The 19519-nt window shown below is 41.0% G+C and overlaps 1 protein-coding gene across 2 annotated transcripts in view; it reads right to left on the bottom strand.

Moving 5' to 3' along the window:
* ANKFN1 (ankyrin repeat and fibronectin type III domain containing 1) overlaps positions 1-19519 on the bottom strand; it is a 316545-nt gene that overhangs the window by 139677 nt on the left and 157349 nt on the right. For both annotated transcript variants that reach the window (XM_058703009.1, XM_058703010.1), the window contains exons 3-4: positions 15671-15805; positions 536-737 (exon numbers count right to left, since the gene is read on the bottom strand). In XM_058703009.1, the coding sequence (XP_058558992.1) occupies positions 536-737; positions 15671-15805 (337 nt within the window). The remainder of the gene's footprint in view (positions 1-535; positions 738-15670; positions 15806-19519) is intronic.

Below are 19519 nucleotides of genomic sequence, written 5' to 3'. Positions count from 1 at the left end.
CTTCCTTCCTTCCTTCCTTTCTTCCCTTTCTCTCTCCCTCTTTCCCTCTATCACTTTACTTATTTCCCATTATGTAATACATACACCTTTTTTTTTTTTTTTTTTTTTGGCCTGGATTCTGTTTTGAATGCCTCTGGAAGACATATGGGCTGTACATCACAAATAAGTAAATGAAATATTCGTTGTTTATTTGATACTTGAATGAACACTGAAGCTTTCAGAAAGCCTATATCATTCATGCTCCACAGTTATCAAACTGCTATTTTGTTTGTTTGTTTCTCTGATATATTAGAGAAAGAAAAACTAAGAGAAAAGAAGGGGCAAGAAATTAAGAAAAAGAAAGGGAAACTCCCGCAATCACTCAAGCTTTGGCTTCAGCACAGACACGTGTGGTTCCTGCCTTATCTGACTCTTGGCACTTGTGGACCTGTAAACACCAGGTTCTGAAGTAAACGTGGAACATCTTAGGATCTCCTTAAACCCAAACACAACTCCACAAAGCAAGCGGAGACAAGAATCCAAAGCATGTTATTACCACTGAGGTCTTCCTGAGGCTCAGCCGGTCGGTTCTTGTTCTGAAATAGGCCTCATCGAACGAAGAGTGGCTTCCCTTCAGCTTCTCAGAGAGGTTTCTGTACAAGCGTTTGGCAGCGTTGGGAGACGATGGGGCACTATGTTTTTTCGACTGAGAAAGATGCAGATTCTGCATTTGTTGGGTCATTTTCACAAAGCAGTTCCTGAGAAGAGGAAAACCTGATGTTGTATCATTTACACAACGTAATTATAAGTTGACAAAGAATTTTATCATCACCAGTAACCATCTGGAATCCTAATAAAATACTGTAGCTGGAGGCGACCTTCGAGATGAGGGCCAGCTTTTTCATGTTATAGATGAGAAGGCTGAAACTCAGGGAGGGAAACAGCTTGTTTACGGCCACGTAGCTAATTGGAGACAAGAATGTAATGACTATATCCATTTACTATCTACACGTATACACTTATATACACACATGTATACGACATGAGCCTCGACTCAAGTCTTTTGGTCTCTGTCCCACTGAGGGGAAGTGTCTCAAATCTATAACCAGGAGTTCTGTTCAGTTCCCCTTGGGTATATGTAATTGGGACCTTTCTACTTACCTCCTTTTAGATGCTGCCCTCTGTTGGGTATGGTTGTTCCCTGCAGATACCCCTTCTCTTGAGGTGTTAAATTGTGCGTCTTGTCTGAGATTTGGTGAGCTACCCCAGTGCCCAGAAGTTTGGGGGATTTGTATCCATAGCTCCATCCCTGCTCACCCCAGATACTCCAGATAGTGTCCTCTGGGGGGACTCACTACTGGTATTCTCCAAGTAGTACTTGACTGTTGTTCCACAAACCTCTAAACAGGTCCTCACCAATGTCACACCTGGAGTCAGTTTCCAGGAGATCAGCCATGCCATTTCAAAAGCCATCCACTATTAAGTTGGGTACTGCTACTGACATATTGATGCTGCTGAGGCAATGGCTGCCTGGCATGCATATGTGTACTGGATGAGCAAATGCACGAGTGAAACAACTGGCCAAGGCAATTATGTACCATGGCTTCACCCCGGGGAAGCCTCTGGTACACTGGGCCCAGATCTCTCTGGAGCACACTGCTGTGTTCTCACCACCTCCCCTTGAATCTCCGATGGAGCCTTCCATTTGTAATGCTGCCATTGTTACATAGCTGCGGCCCTTGGACATCATCTCCAGTCTTTGAATTGTCATAGTTTTATGGATCTCATGATACAATATCATGTAAGAATCTCTTTTATTAACCCAACTCGTCATGGGACTGACTTTGATGATTCCCCAATTTCTATAGGATAAATTCTAACTTCTTTGGCCTCACGTACCAGTTCTTACCTCTCCAGCCTCATTGCCTACTGTACCTCTATGTTTCATGTTTCTGTCTTTCTGATCTCCTTAGAGTTTCCAAATAGTTCAAACTCTTTCCTGCATCTGGGTGCTTGTTTGCACTGCTTTTGCCTGTATTGGAATCCCATCTGTGCCTTCACCACCTAGGAAACAATTGCTGAGCCTTAAGGTCTATGCTCAAGGGGTCTCTGACAGTCTGAGGCAAACTTGGGTACTTCTTTACTCATTCGCTTGGTATATGCTTCTTACAGAAAATATTTTATTGTATTACAACTCTTTGGCTTTCTGTCTCCTAGCTAGTCTATATGTTTCTCAAGAACAAGGAATGCCAAGTATGAATTTTTATATCCCCAGCACCTAAAATGTACCTGCCTCAAAGTGAAAGAAACATGATACAGATTAGGCTATGGATTGCTCCTCTTCCAGCTACTGACTATGTGATCTTGGGTGAGTTACTTAACATACCTGAATCTTATTTTTCTCGTTTATAAAATAGAGATAATACTAATAGCACATTATGGTTATGAAGATTTGGTGAGATAATGCATGTAAAGAGCTTAGAGTATAGAAAACTCATGGAAGCTATCATTTTTTTGTTACAGAAGATCCTCAGTAAATACTTTAGAATAAAGGAATGTTCATATGAGAGTCTATTACAAGTAATATTCTAAGGAACTACTCAGAAAGCTCATTTTCTGCTCATACTTCTGAACTGGGTTCCATGTCCATTGGTCCCAACTAACCTTGACTTACTTGCACATTAACAAATGGAGATCTATCCTCATTACATTGTTGAATGTCTTTAGGCACCTTTTAAGTGTTGCTTGCAATTTCCTCCAACACAAAAAGCCTTCCCAGTACCTTCCAAGGTGGTCAGATCTATTCAAGGTGAGTCACGTGTATCAGGCCCCACCCAGTCTTTGCTGAATGGTCATATTTACATTTGGGAGGATGACTTAATGCACTCTCTGTAGTGTCTATGTACATATGGGTGTGTTTTCATAAATCTTTAATAATCTCTTCATTTACCTAAATGCAGAAATAGAGTAGGTGATTTGGCATCTTCCTCCTTCCATCTACACATCCTTTAACTTTGATTCAATAGCAATTATAGCGTTTCCTCTATATCTTGCCATTCCCACAAAAAATCCAGATTGATATGCAAGCTGGCTCACATGGAGATCGCCTTAACCTCTTTCTTTCTGCCTTCTGTCTCTAGCCTTTTCCTTCAGCGTTAATGCCCCAGTTCAAGCCATCTGTCTTGTCTACATCATTATCATTCCCAAAATAACTCTACATTCTTTTGTATCTCACACAGTGCCCAGGAGTCCAGTAAATAAATTCTTGTCGATTGATCAAATTCCAGTCACTTGCCCTCTAACCGATGACACCTGCCCACATGGCCCCTTTTGTCTTTGCTCATTTCCCATCTGTTCCCTTCAGTCAAAATAGGTTGACTCTCTCTGTCTCTCTGACTTCCTTCTCATGCTGCCCCAGCTGCCCCTTCCTTCCTGGCCATCTTTCAGCATGTTTCTATTCTTCTAGATTTCATCTATCATTATATTTTCTTTTCCCCCTCTATATTTAAAATGTTGTCTGATGAGAGAGACTGAGAAAGACAACTCCGTGTTATTTGTTCTCATAAACGTGCACACCCCTCCCAACTAACTACGCTCTCAAGGTTTTACCCTTATAGAAACGGCTGGGTCCTTGAGAAGCATTGTAGCCTTGGATTTGGAATTTGGCAGACCCGAGCTTGGATCAAGATGTCGTTATCTATAATCTATGTGACTCCAGGAACTTTATTGAAATTCTTGGAGTTCATTTCATCATCTGTAACAAGAGTTCCTCCAGAGTTATGAAGATGAAATGAATTAACAAATGAAAGCACACATCCTGTGCAATGCTTACAGCAGCCACTCAGTAACTAGCAGAAATTATTAAGATTACCCCAATCTTCCCAAACCAGAGACTCCAAAGTACATCGTAATAATTTAAATAGTTTTTTTTTGTTGGTTTTAAACATTGCTTAAACAGATGACTTTGCATACTTATTACACTGTTTAGTTTTTATTTTGACAGAAAAATACAAGTTTAGATATTTTAATATGTGTGTTTACAGGAACTTGTAGTCAAACAGAAAGCTGAACTTCAAACTATGAGTCGAAGGAGAGGAATAAAGATAACTCTAAAGAAAAATTAAAAAAATAAAAAGAAACAAAATAAGAAAACATAATAAGTAGAAATGTAAAATGATGCAGCAGGGCTAACACTGAAAATATCTGTGAGTACAATATACTCAAATAGTTTACTTTTCCTAATGAGAGAGAAAACTCTCCAACTGGGATTTTTAAAAAGTGATTTACAAGTGGTACGCCTAAATAAACATTTTACAGAAAGATTAAAAACGGAAGAATAATAGGACAGTGGGAATGGCAGAGTAATGGCCTCCAAAACTCGTCTCCTCCACAAAAGCAATAAGAACATAGCAGGAAATGTCAAAATTAACTTCCTCAGGACCCTGGAAATTAACCAAAGTTTGCAGCAATCCAGGAAGTGTTTATTTGAGAAAAGTGGCTGATTTGATAAGAACAGGGAGCTATGTGGCATTTTTAATGTGCTCAGTTCCTAGCTTCCCCGGCTCTGTGGTAGCCCTGAAAACCAGCAGCATATATTCATGATAAAAAAAACAGTAGCTTGGCAGCCACTGGATGTACAAAATGGTGATGCAGCCTCTTTCAAGACCCCATTTTGAGAGAACTGTCATTTTTTGACCTTCCTGGTGGTGTGGTTCCCTAGAAGGCCCCACTCCCAAGACTTTTCTTGATTTGACCTGCCTCAGGGTTTACCAAGTGCAAATAACCTTTTCCTCTAAGGCATCTTGTCAAAAACAAACATCAGCAATTGTTTAATCATCACAGCTGCCTGAGGGGGTGGATAAAAGTTGGGGCAAACAATAGACTAATCAAAAAGCTTAAAGGGAAATGCTGGGGAATGCCTGTCCATAGAGGACTTTGGAAAACTGACACGTGGCTAAGGGATCTAGCAGACCACGGGTATGCCCAGGGCTGGAAGCCTTCTCATAAAATACCTGAGAAGCTCTTAAGCTCTTCTCTCTGTCTGATGCTGGGGCTGTGTGCAAGCAGGAAGCGAAGGGTCAGGCAGAGCTGTCAGCTGTCTGGAGAATACTGAAAGTGTGCCCCAACGTGTGCACAGAGCCCTTCTGTAAGGACTGGAAGACTTACTGGTTTCAGGCATTTAAGGAAATTTGTGTTCAGTCATTAGTTGACCACTAAGCTAACCAAGCAGAGACATCAGTGGTCACATGTGACAAAGAATACAGATGTCACAGATTTAATTCTGAAAAATCACTAAACAATAAACCCTGAGGAGGTGGGATTATGGGATAATCTGATTTCTAGAGTTACCGTATTATAATATTTAAGATGCCTAGTTCTTAACACGAAAAATATGAGCCATACACAAAACAAATAAAAATATGTCCCGTTCACAGGAAATAAAGCAGTCAATAAACATTGCCCATGAAGAAGTCTAAATGTTACTTATTAGGCAAAAACTTTAAGTATGTTCAAGGAACAAAAGGAAACCATATCTAAAGAAATAAAGAAAATTGTGAGGATGATATCTCATCAAACAGAGAGTATCACTAAAGAGGTAGAATTTATAAAACAAATCCAGAACCAAATAGAAATTATGAAGTTGAAAGGTAAAATAATGGAAATGAATAATTTACTAGAGGGGTTCAACATCAAATTTGAGTAGGCAGAAGAAGGAATCAGCAAACTTGAAGATCGATGTACTGAGGTTATCCAGTTTTAAAAACAAAAAGAGAAAGAAATGAAGAAAAATGAACAGAGTCTCAGAGAAGTGTGGAACACCATCAGGTGTCCCAACATATATATAATAGGAGTCTAAGAAGGAAAAGAAGGAAGGGGGAGAACATATTTGAAGAAATTATGGTCAAAAACTTCCCCAGATTAATGAAAAGCATTAACCTACACATCCAAGAAGCTCAGTGAACACCAAGCAGGATAAATTCAAAGATATTCCCACCTAAATACATCATAATGAAACAGTCAAAAGCTAAAAACAGAGAGAAGATCCTGAAAACAACAAGAAATAACTTCTTACATACAAGGAATCCTCAAAAAGATTCACAGCTGATTTTTTTCACCAGAAAACTATAGAGGACAGAAGGAAGTGGGATGCCATATTCCAGATGCTGAAAGAAAAAGACTGTCTCTATCCAGCATAACGACTCTTAAAAAATGAAGGTGATATTAAGACATGCATGGCTAAACAAACACCAAGAAAATTTAACAGCAGACCTTCCCTACAAGAAATAGTAAAGGGACTCCTTCAGGGTACTAGACAGTGACTCAAATTCACACAAGGAGAGATAGAGCATTGGTAAAGAAACTATGGAGGTAAATATAAAAGGTAATATACATATAAGGCAATATAAGTCTACCTTTTGTTATATAAGGCAATATAATTCTACTTTCTGATTTAACACAATGAAATGAAAACAAAATAAAGAGAACACAATTGCATTTACAATAGCATGACATTAACAAGATTCAAATACTGACAAATAAATTTAACAAAAGAAGTACAAAATGTATTAACCTTTCCCCGTTACTCTGTTTTCATGTGCCATATGATTCCCGTTGGGGATTTTACTGATATGTCATGCAACCCCTACAGCACCCAACAAAGTGTCTTGAAAATGATAGTACCACTACTCTGCATTTTCGCATTAAATTGAACTGGGGAAGAAGAGAAGACTCAAATGACGAATGAAATACCTGATGGGTAAAATAGATACAGAATCATGGAGGAGAACTGGTAGGGAAATTGTTTTTGTCATGTTAGGTCTGGGATATCACTCTTCAGAGGGCATTCCTTGTTAGCCATTTTCACTGAAACACTCAACAGGTTGAGAGCTATAGCTACATTTTATTCCATTCTTCAACTGCAAGATAATCATGGTGATTTTATTTATTTTTTTTTATTTATTTATTTTTTTTTAACAAATTTATTTTTTTTTAAATTTTTTTTTTTCAACGTTTTTTATTTATTTTTGGGACAGAGAGAGACAGAGCATGAACGGGGAGGGGCAGAGAGAGAGGGAGACACAGAATCAGAAACAGGCTCCAGGCTCCGAGCCATCAGCCCAGAGCCTGATGCGGGGCTCGAACTCACGGACCGCGAGATCGTGACCTGGCTGAAGTCGGACGCTTAACCGACTGCGCCACCCAGGCGCCCCAATCATGGTGATTTTAAACACAGTATTAAAAGTAGGGACTTCGATATCAGGCTGATCTAACTTTGGATTTTGACTCTTCTACCTATTAACTGCAAGACACTGAGCACATTTATTTACCTTCCCTAAGCTTCAGTTGCCTTATCATTAACAGTATTCTTTATCTCAATTAAAAAAGTCACGTCTAAAAAGGATATTAGCGTTTTAAATGAGATGATACCTATCAGTAGTTTAGCAAAGTGCCTGAATGCCTGAAATAAATAGAGGTTCAAATATTTTTTCATGTAATCAGATATTTCAAAAATATTTGGACGTCTATTTATTTCAGGCCTATTGTTCCCAGGCAACTACTCATCTGCTTTCTGACACTACAGATTGTTCCCCGTCCCCGCCCCCACCCCCTGGATTTCATAAAATGGAATAATCACTACTCTCTCTGTCTCTTTAAAATATGGCTTCTTTAACTCGGCTTAATTATTCTGAGATTTATCCACACTGTTCTATTAGTAGTTCTTCACTTTTTCTTTCTGAGTAGTATTCAGTTGGATGGGCATACCACTATTAATCAATTTTTAGGCATTATTTTCATAAGAAAAAACTCTTGGTGCTCTCTCTAAGGAAAGAAGATGTATCTTTGTTTTCTCCAAAGAGAAGGTCAAACAAGATCTGTTGAGTGAAGGTGGGCTGGTCTCTGCAACATAGTTTTAGACCAGAATTTAGGAAATGTGATGAAATCCTGCATGAGAAAGCTAGTTTCTAGTTTTATACTTTCTTTTTCCATTCTAATACTTTCTTTGCCCCCACAATATTTGGTAAAGGTCATGTTAAATGTTACAGTCTGCAGACATTTAAGGGGGAAAAAAAAAACCCGATTCTACACATAACTGTTCCAAAAATTTGGTTTCATTTTTGAGGCCAGCATTGCCCTGATACCAAAACCAGAAAAAAGGCATTATAAGAAAGGAAAGCTATTGCTCAATGTCTCTTGTGAACATAGAAGCCAAAAAGTTCAACAAAATGTTAGCAAATAATATCCAGCAATATACGTAAAGGATAATATATCATGATCAAGTAGGGTATATTCCAGGAAAGCAGGATAACATTCAACCACTCATTGATGTAATTTATTGCATTAACAGAATAAAAGAAAAAAATGATATGGTCACTTAACAGATGCAGAAAAAGAAGCATTTGACATTATTCGACATCCATTTATCATCATCATCATCACAATAATAATAATGATAATGATAATAATAATAATAATAATAATAATAATAATAATACAGCTTTCAGGAATATAAGGGAACTTCCTGAACCTCATAAAGATTCTCTACAAAAATCTACAGCCAGCATTATACTAAATGGTTAAAGACCAAGTTCTTCCTCCTAGGATCAGAAACAAGGCATGAATGACCACTCCTATTTCTTCTGTTATACGGGGCATTCTAGTCAGTGTAGCAAGGCAAGAAAAATAAAGGCATAAAGACTGGAAAGAAAGAAGCAAGACAGTCTTCATTTGCAGATGACATGAACATTTTGTAGAAGGGTCTAATAAATCTACAAAAATCTACTCAGCAATAAAAGTAACAAATGTATGCAAAACTTGTATACTTGAAACTACATGACATTACTGAGTGAAATTAAAGAAAACCTAAGTAATAGAGACGTATACCTTCTTCATGGATCAGATCAGAAGAAATCAGTATTGTTACAATGTCAGTTCTTCCTAACTGAGCTCTAGATTCAGCACAATCCCAATATAGTAGGGTTGTTGGGATTTTTTTGTTGTTTGTTTGTTTTGTTTTGAGAAATCGAAAACCTGATTCTAAAATTTTTATAAAAATGGAAAGGATTTAAAATAGTCAAAATAACTTTGAAAGAGAAGAACAAAGTTGGAAGACTTATACTACCTGATTTCAAGAATTGCCTCAAGGCCACAGTAATCAAGATCTGTGGTACTAGTTTAAGGATAGCTCTCCACATAAAGACTGTGGCCCAAAGATACAACATATAAATTTCATGAAACAGAATAGAGAGACCAGAAATAGCATGCACATACATGATCAATGGAGTTTTAAAAATTTACTTATTTTAGAGAGAGAGAGAGAGAGAGAGAGAGAAAGAGAGAGAGACAGAGAGAAAGAGAGGGGGTGGGCAGAGAGAGGAGACAGAGAATCCCAAGCAAGCTCTGTGTTGTCAGCGCAGAGCCCAATGTGGGCTTGAACCTACGAACTGTGAGATCATGACCTAAGCTGAAATCAAGAGCCGCCCAGGTGCCCCTGATCAATTGATTTTTGACAAAGGTATCAAAGTAATTCAATAGGGAAAAATATTTTTTCCAACAAATAGTGCTGGAACAATGAGATATCCATATGCAAAACGAAAACAAAACCTCCATCCCTACCTCATATCATAGATAGAAAGTAACTTCAAATGAAATCGATTATAGACCTAACCCTGATACAGATAACCCTGTAACACTTCCAGAAGAAAATAGGAGATAGTCTTTGTGAACTTGCATGAGGTGATCATTTCTTAGAAGAGGTACAGAAAACAGAAACCATAAAACAAATTGATGAATTGTACTTTATGAAACTTAAAAACTTCTGCTGTTTATTTCAGCTTATCCCAGCTACATTTTTGGAGGGCCTGTAAATATATCTGGAGCCAACCGTAAGGAAACAGTGAGAGCAGCCTGGAGAATCCAGATCCAAAATGGCAAGAATAATCTGTGGAGAGCGGAGCCTCCCCAGATTTACTTTATTTTTTTATTTTTTATTTTTTTTAAATTTTTTTTTTCAACGTTTTTAATTTATTTTTGGGACAGAGAGAGACATAGCATGAACGGGGGAGGGGCAGAGAGAGAGGGAGACACAGAATCGGAAACAGGCTCCAGGCTCTGAGCCATCAGCCCAGAGCCCGACGCGGGGCTCGAACTCACGGACCGCGAGATCGTGACCTGGCTGAAGTCGGACGCTTAACCGACTGCGCCACCCAGGCGCCCCACCCCAGATTTACTTTAAAACCACCTGTTCCCTGGGTTTTGGCTGCTTGCTCGACTCGAGAGCCTTGGCTGCCACCATTATCCTGTCTTCTAACACCAGCTGCGTCGGGCGAAGGGCGGGTCCTGGCTCGGCCCCCACCATGCTTGCTGTGACAGTAGCTGCAGCAGTTCTGACCCAACCAGACCCATGAGGGAGGCTCCAGCTTTACTAATGGCTACCCTGAGGGACTGGGTCACACTACCTGGAAACGTGAAAAACCGGACCAATGAGAGTCAAGAGACCGGAAGCAGCCTGCAGATGATTTCTTCTCCATTCCTCCCTTGCGGATTGCTCTGAGGGCTTCTTGGAAGCAATCACATACAAACAAACCACCAGATGTGTTTTCTTGTGAAGCTTGGCTAGGTCAGTTACAAACCACCTATATTTGTTTTTTCTCCTTCCTTGACTCATTTCCCTTTTTTCCTTGATGGCTTGACTCTTGATGCTCTGAGGTTGTGTCTCCCAATACCCAACAGAACATTCATGATTGGTTTTTGCCTCAGGTTTTGCTTTCACAAGCTAAGAAAAAATGTAATAATTACCCTAGGAGAAAGTTGGTACTATTATATCATCACTTTGCTAATAAGGAAACTGAGGCCCAGAGAGGTTAAGTAACAGGTCCAAGATCCTACAGCTTATAAATGAATTCTGACTCCAAAGTCCATGCTTTTAGCAACTCTGCTATTATTCTGCCTGAGGGAGCTTGGTCTGGCTGCCTGTCAGTTTCTTCCTAGACCTCGATTCTGAAGAGATCTTGCCTTTGTTATGAGTTCTGGCACGTCCAGAGTCCCTGTCTCACAGGAGCTTGGTTGTGGGACTTTCTCATCATATTTGTACTGTGAAAAAAGATCTGGGCCAGTTTGGATGAGGAGCAGTTGTAAGACAAAGCATATTAGAAACAGGAGCTCCAGCCATTCTTGACAGCTGGGTAGACAGATACATTCAGCGAAGGGAACATTTCTGACTGAGACAAGATTGCTCTTCAGGCTGTGATGTGAACTGGGGACCTTCACACTTCAACCTGCCTGTCATTAGACAGAAAAGAAAGTGTGACCCTTCTCCTATTCCCCACTTGCTATTAACATGACGGGTATGTCTCTGATTGCTGAAGAGTGGGCAATTCTATTACACTGATACTATATAACAGGGTGGAAATAACCTTTCAAGTTCCTGTGCATTTAAAAAAATATATTTGGTTATTCAGTGGTAAGTTTTGAAAAGTCAGCGGTGACTTCACAGCAGGAAGAAGACTATATTTGAAGTTTAAAAGAGTGTTTATGAAGAAGAAGGAGGAAAGAATCAATTTTGATTCTGTAGTCTAATAAATATTTAAGGGTGATCTACTTTGTAGTCTGTGTATCCTGTGATAGACCCTGGGAAGTCAAAGGTAAAGAAGACACCCTCAGAGGTTAACCAACTGTCTTGGTTTGCCTAGGACTGAGGGCGTTCCTTGGAGGTAGGACTTTCAGTGCTAAAACTGGGAAAATCCCAGGCAAACTGAAACAAGTTGATTATTTCACCAACACCAAGGGGCTCACAGGCTAACAAGGAAGACAGTCACACAAGTGTATGTAGGTATGAAATAGTGTAATATGTGAAATTATGGAATAATGATAATAGCTTTTACTTCTTTAGCACGTTCTGAGTCAGGCACTACTTAAAATAAGGCCTTTGCGGGGTGCCTGGGTGGCTCAGTTGGTTGAGTGACCAACTTTAGCTCAGGCCATGATCTCGCCATTCGGGAATGTGAGCCCTGCATTGGGCTCTGTGCTGACAGCTTGGAGCCTGGAGCCTGCTTTGGATTCTATGTCTCTTTCTTGCCTCTCCCCGACTCTCTCTCTCTCTCTCTCTCTCTCTCTCACACACACACACAAAATAAGTAAACTAAACTAAACTAAACTAAACTAAACTAAAATAATGCCTTTGGGGCACTTGGGTGGCTCAGTTGGTTAAGCCTCCAACTCCTGATCTCGGCTCAGGTCATGATCTCACAGTTCACGGGATCGAGCCCTGCATTGGGTTCTGCACTGGCAGCGTGGAGCCTGCTTGGGATTATCTCTCTCTCCCTCTCTCATTGCCCCTCCCCTGCTCTCTCTCTCCCTCTCTCTCAAAATAAACAAATAAATAAATAGATAAATAATAAAAAATAAATAAAATAATGCCTTTATATGTATCAGCTCTTTGACTCCCATAATAGCCTTGTGAAGTAAGGAGTATTATTAGTCCCACTTTATGTAGTAAGAAATTGAAGTACTACTAAGGAGACGGACCTGGGATTCAAACCCAGGCAATATGATTCTAGATCTGAGAGCTTAGCCTCTTAACATTGCTCTCAAATGTTTAAGGCAGTAAGTAGCACAGAGGGCTGAGTGGCAGGAGGTGTCATGGCAGAAGAAGGTATGGGGAAATGGGTTAGAGACAGTGATGCCTGAGCAAGATTTTGAACAACGAATGAGGGATCAACCAGCAGGAAGGAAATGAAAGGGCATTCCAGGTATGATAGCTCAGGTTAGGACATGTCATAGTGTTCCTGGTAGGTTGATGCCCACAGGGGCCCAATGGAATTCTTTTGGGTTCTGACACTTCCAAAGGTACATTTCATCCACCATGCTAGGACCTTGGGAAAGAAGCCTGGAGAGATAGCAGGGCTAGACCATCAAGAGCTTTCATGCCATGTTGAGGGACAATAGATTTCAACCTGTTCACAACAGGGAAGCACTAGAGAAAGGCTGAGATTTGCATTTTTAGAGAACCACTCTGGTAGTATCCAGAGGGTGGTTTGAAGGGGAGGGAGTGTGGTGGGACCAGTGACAGGGGACAACAAAGTATAAGCTCTTGAAAAAGCCCCCATGAGAGCTGGTGACTTCAACTATAGCATGTGACAATGGGGATGGAGAGGGCTGGGCAGATTAAAATGAAGGAAGCAAAATGGACCAAACTTGGTTAGTGATTGGATGGAGGGGCCCAAGGAATCAGGAAGCCTGATGATAGCTTCTATTAGCTCTGCTTGACTGATTAGGTACAGAATGGTTCCACCAATAATTAAAAAAAAAAAAAAAAAAAAGGAATACAGGAGGAAGAGTGGATTTAAAAGGGGGAAAGATAATGAGTTCAGCTTTCCACTTGTGACTCTCGATGGCCTAGAGGAAATCTAGATGGTATCGTCTAATCCAAGCATCCCATAAAAAGAAGGCAATAGCTTGTTCTAAAGTCTCCTTAGTTTTCTGATCACGAGTGAAGTGATAACTACAAAAGAAGTTCCTGGAGACAGGTATGAAGTAAATAGAAAGCAGAAGAATTAATATAATATTAATGCAATATCCTTTGGGTTTCCCCTGAGGGAGAAAAAATTTAATGCATTCATTTATGATAGGCTATGAGTGTCTTAATTTGTTATTCCTCCTAAGAATATTTGCGTTTTATAAAAGACAGCAATATTTAATTGAATCCCTGATAAAAGAATTTCAGGCACCTTAATCCTAGAAATGGGACAATTCTTTGGCCAATGGGTCTTCTGGAATTCCTCAAATAAATCATAGCACATTTGTAGCTGCTAATTCCATGTGCATGGGTACGGGGGTAATTTGTACATAAATTATATACATGGGTTCTCCTCATCCTTGAACTAACTCCTCCAAAAGGTTCATTTCAAAACACTTAAGATCTTTACTATCTTGGGATCATAAGTATAGAAAAGCAGTTATTCCTGATCAATACTAAAAAATATTATTTATATCACCTATTTATTTGAAGTTGTTCTTTTAAATGCCATTTTTCAGCTCTATTTTCCCCTTCTAATTCCATGAGTGTTATCATGCTTCCTTCAGAGTGCTCTATATGCCTTAGATGGAGAAGGGGTATATATGTCCTCATCCCCACATAAACCCTCATCTGTGGGTTTCTGATGCATGGTCGCTGGATCAAAGTGTATGAACAATGATCTTGATTACCTACCGATCCTTTCACAGGAAAGCTTTAAGTAGTATCTCATGGATAAATTAACTGAGCTTAGCATGCCTTCTTTGAAACAATCAAGAATGGAAAGAATAGAAGAATGGAGATCTGGGGAAAGTAAGGGAATTCTTAAAGATACACAGTCTAGGAATTAGCAAAAGTGCCCTGCTATCCTGACATTTTCTAACCACTAGGCAATTCCATCTCCTTTCTGTTGGAATGCCATCCTTTGTGGAACAGCCACATCACAGGGGAGAATGACCCTACTCTTGCAATTGAGGGGCCTGGGATACTTTCTACTCTGCAAAACCTCACCCATCTCTCAGATTTCCTAACTTTGGTCTTTATTTAGAGAAGCATGCTGCTCACTGTTCTGCCAGCATCCATGTTTGTCAGCACCCAAGACCACGACTTCATCTGAACGCCCAGTGATCTACTGCAGACAGAGCCCACCAAAGATATTAGACTCGGTATGACATTTATATGGATTCCGAACCCACCAGAAATGGACTGATGCTGCCGTAAAGCCTTGCCGTGGCCAGGCAAACAAAAGACTAAGAAGACGTGGTGGTGGGGGTAACAGCAATAGCTTTCTCCATTCGCCTTCCCCCTCTGCAGGGATTGCCTTGCATCTTATTTAGGAAATGAAGAAATCAAGTGGGTATAGGGATTTCTGTGGCCTGGCAGAGAAGCAAAGCCAGACTTGGTTATCAATGGTACTTCCAGTGGCCTTGGCGAGGCCAAAGACCAGCATGGGTAATAAGACACTTTGAACCTAGTGCACCCTACCAAGCATGCATCTTCACGGAAGAAAAAAGGGCGGGAGGCATACAGGTACGAAAGCAGCAGTGGCTCAAGTGAGGGTCTGCATGCACGCCCACTGTGTGCCCTCAGTGGGCATCCTCAACATCATAGTCAGGATGTTACTTAGGGGCATGCTCATCCAGGATGGACAGAATGCTGGCACCCCACCCTGCATGTCCAACCTCTAAACTGGATTAAAGACAACATGCCTGGGTGTATATTCAGGATTGTCAGCATTGATGGGATGCATCTTTACCCAATGCAACAGGTATTTTGTAGGTACTCAGGAGCCCGATTGGAAAATGATCTTATACAACAAAAAGTATTTTATTTTTCATAGCTCTTGCTAATCAATTAGGCGAGCACGTAATGTCCTCAAGCTTGCAGCAAACAAAATGCCTAATTATCAGAAGTGGGGCTTCCCCACCCCCCATTCTTGCCTCTGCACATGGATATGTACATGCTGTCATAGACCATTGTGTATGTGCTTGTGTGCATTCTTCATGGACTGCCTGCAGCTAACTTTGGAAGATGCAGATTTTTTTAATATCATTTAAACCGCAGCAACACACACACACACACACACACACACACACACACACACACATTTAAAACATAATCAGTGAATGAGACAGCCCCACACTCATAAGAAGAAAGACAACAGTAAATTTTACTCACCAGTTCAGGTTGTTCGAGGCAGCAGAGGAACAAGTTGTTGGTAATTGTCCAGTGCTTTCATTCAGTAAATCACATTGGCTTTGCTTTCTCCTGTGGCTCAGCCTCTGCGCAAAGCAAGCGAACCTCCTTCCTATTCTGTGTAAAGAATAAAATGCGAACAGGATCACTACAGGCAAGAGCCGAAGTCCATGATCACTGAGCTACTCTTAATGCCAAATAAAAAGAGCCAATGATGCACAGGGAGGGACGGGGAAAGGGAGACAGCTTGGCTCAGAATATAGGTGTGTTTTCAGGACTGTCGCCCTGAGGAGGCTTGATTTCTCAATCTCTTGTATGTGTAGTCAAAGGATGCCATGACTTCAGTGTGTCTTTAGCCTATTGTATCCGTGAGGTCCATCAGGAACGGCATGCAGGGACAACGAGCTTCATGGCAAACGAGACCGAATGTCACTCAAGGATGAGCAGAGGGGCAGCAAAGGCAGCCAGTTAGCACTGCACTATCTCAACTGCAGGGAAAGAAATCTTGTCTGGCATCCAGGAGCCCACCCAGCAATCTGTGACTGCAAGCAACCTATGGCTCTCCTGGGGCCAGGCACCCCCCTATGCCCACAGCTTCCTGGGACCAGAAGCACACAGGTGATCGCCACATCCCTGCACCTAAGGGCATCTGTGCAATCCTTTCCAAGTTCCCAGCAGGAGCTAAGAAATCTCCCAATCCAGCAAGGACTGCGCAAGCATTGCTAGAGTTTTTGTCTGAGCAGGTTCTGAGGAAGTAGTCAGCCGATCTGGGTCAAAGGCCACCAAGAGGCTCAGTGTTGGGAGGAAGATTCCAGTGTTTCTTTCATGCCGGCTACATATGGGTGCACCTGGCTCCTTTCATGACGTTATGCTCTACATTACTAATGAAACACACAGAATGAATTTCCTAGAAAGCTGCTTATTTAGGCATTTTTAATGTTTCTCTCTGAAATAAAATGGCAAATGACCTTCACAGGCTGCTTATTATGTTAGAGAGACATTGCTGATTGAGAGGACATATTAAACCCCGCCTCCTCCACCCCTCCCCCACTCCGTACAGAGATACACACACACCAACGTCCCTAGCAACAGCATTAAGAATCTTTCTAAAGATCTCTTCAAATTCTCTCTCTGCCAAATGAAAGCTTAGCTGTTATGATGACTTCAGAAATAGTTTTGGACCCTTCTCCTGGGCACTGACTCTGGTATGTTATTTATACCTGGACCCAAATCAACTCCCAAATTTTGAATGTGACTCTGCAGCAAATCAGGAGAAAGTCTGGTTATAAATAAGAGGGTGTTATGTTAATCTTTGGCCTTGTAATTAATTAGAATCCTCGGAATGACCTCTTGTATTCCTGAAAATCTCCCCCTTTCTAGAGACAGCATCTCACTGTGGTGGCTGACGGGTCTCTGACACATGGCAGCTCTGGGGATGGGATCCAAGGCGAGGCTCAGTAACTCCTAAAACCTTCCAAAGGAGGGGCTCAGGTTAGCTTTTCACAATTGTCTTAACTTTTCCTTTTCTCACTTAGAAGGTAAAATCTCTGAAACTTTTTCTTCTTCTTCTTCTTCTTCCTCTTCTTCTTCTTCTTCTTCTTTTTCTTTTCTCTCTCTCCTTAGATTTATTTGTCCATGAAGCATTACTATGAATAATCTAATTTGGTAATATTCATGCTTAGAAGGCTATTTTTTTCGTCAAGGATTAAGAAAAGAGTCAGGCTTTTGTAGCTTAAGCCTAAACTAGTGCCAGGTAAAACTTTACCCTTATCTCTAAAAAGACTTTGACTTTAATGCAGATTTACTTCAATTCCATATGCTGGGGAAAGCCAGGTGACTGGGTAATTCTACCAAGGTTAGGAGCTGCCTGAGAGGGGTCATGAGTTCAGCTGGACATGCAAACCTAAGGAGATGATGCCTTAGTAATAGCGGCCTCGCGTCCGGGAGCAAATGCTCCAGACGGAGTCATTATCATGCACCTATGTCCATTGCATGGATTCATCCATTCATTCCTCAATCCACTCTTCAACAGATGTGTATTATTAAGTACTTAGTAGCTGTGCCACTGTGGCACACTGTGCCAAATACTTTAATGTCACCAAAAAGCTTATCAATGAAGTATAAACTCCTTCCCACACCTTTAGCAAAATACTCCATAGTGTGGCTCTGCCTACCTCTGTAGACTCATTTCTTGACCCCTCCCTACTCACCCCCCATGCTGTGGCCCATTTAAATGTCTTTCAGTTCTGTGGACCTGCTGTACTGTCTCTCAACTCGAGAATTCTGCATAGGATATTCTTCCATTTGAACACTTAAGTCCCTTTTGTCTGGCTAACTCATGCACAGCGCTGCAGCCTTGGCTTAAACATCATCTCCCAGGGATACTCTTCAAGCTCTTGGGCTGTTAGGGTCCCCACACCGTGGTCCTAGAGCACCTTATACTTGCCCATCGTGACATCTATCACATTTTGTTGCACTAAGTTGCTTTCCAACAGCCATTCCCATTTTACTGTAGGAGTTAAGTGCAAAGCCTTTTATTCACTGCTCTATTTCCAGTCTGGCAGAGTTCCTGGCACATAGAAGGCATTCAATAAATATTTAGCGAGTGTTTTGTTGAAGTGCTTAGCATGTGTTTGTTGAATGAATGAATAAACCATTTCAAAGAATAACAGGGGTCTGAGAATTGAAAGGAACCCTAAAGTTCACTTAGTACATCTCATTTTTCTTGCCAGGTGACAATCCACTGAAGTCTCCCCTCCTCTGATTATCCTTTCTTGATCATCTCAGCCCATAGTGATCACACACTTAGTTTGTCCCCCACCTGCACCCAGCACTTTTAAGCACGTTCTTGCTTTCTGTTCTCCAGTTGTTTCCCAGACTTTGTCTCATCTCTACAAACGTATTCTCCATCATGCCCAGCATAAGCCTGAAATTATTTGATGCTTGATTCATTCAATAGCAAACATTTGAACAAGGAGTTGAATGATTGGAGTCTTGTTTTAGGAATATTAGTCTGGGGTTGGGGGAAGGATGGGTTGCATTGGCCAGACCTAGACAGGACTCTAATAATGACCACAGCACAGAGATACAATTTGAAAACAGCTTTGCGTTTTCTTTCCCTCCCTCTCCCATACCCCCAACCCATATCATAATACCTAAACACTGAGCATGTTTGTTCCCTACTTAGCACTACCCCTCCACCCAATTCTACCCCCACTGTTAGTTCACTTGCTTAGGTTATTTGTGAACATGTCTCACTGATGGAAGCTCCTTTGAAGACAGGGATTACATTAAAATTTTTTTTTTTACATTTATTTTTTTTTTGAGAGACATAGGCAGAGCACAAGTTGGGAAGGGGCAAAGAGAGAAGGAGACACAGAATCCAAAGCAGGCTCCAGGCTCCGAGCTGTCAGCACAGAGCCCGAAGCGGGGCTCAAACGCACAAACCGTGAGATCATGACCTGAGCCGAAGTCGGACGTTTAACCGACTGAGCCACCCAGGTGCCCCGAAGACAGGGATTACATTTTAATTCATTTGTATTTTCCTCCTCTAGCCCTTACACCCCCTGCCCAAGCTGGTGTTTAGCAGGTACTGAGTGCTCAGTAAATATGAAGAAAAACACCTTATTTATGCAAAGCACTGGATGAAGCACTATGGTGAGGTGGGGAACAAAGATGATGAGGTATCTTTTCAAAGATAAAGGGGATTGAGTTAGTGAGAGAGAATGAGTACTTCCTTATGGGATGCTTAGGGAAGATTCACAGACAGGTTTGCATTTGCACTGGATCTGGCAGAATGAAGACCTCTAGAGGTTGAAAAGAAGGGAGGGA

This window comes from Neofelis nebulosa, chromosome 16 (assembly GCF_028018385.1).
Source record: "Neofelis nebulosa isolate mNeoNeb1 chromosome 16, mNeoNeb1.pri, whole genome shotgun sequence".
Classification (NCBI taxonomy): domain Eukaryota; kingdom Metazoa; phylum Chordata; class Mammalia; order Carnivora; family Felidae; genus Neofelis; species Neofelis nebulosa.
Note: the sequence above shows the minus strand (reverse complement) of the source record. Positions and strands in the feature narration are given on the sequence as shown.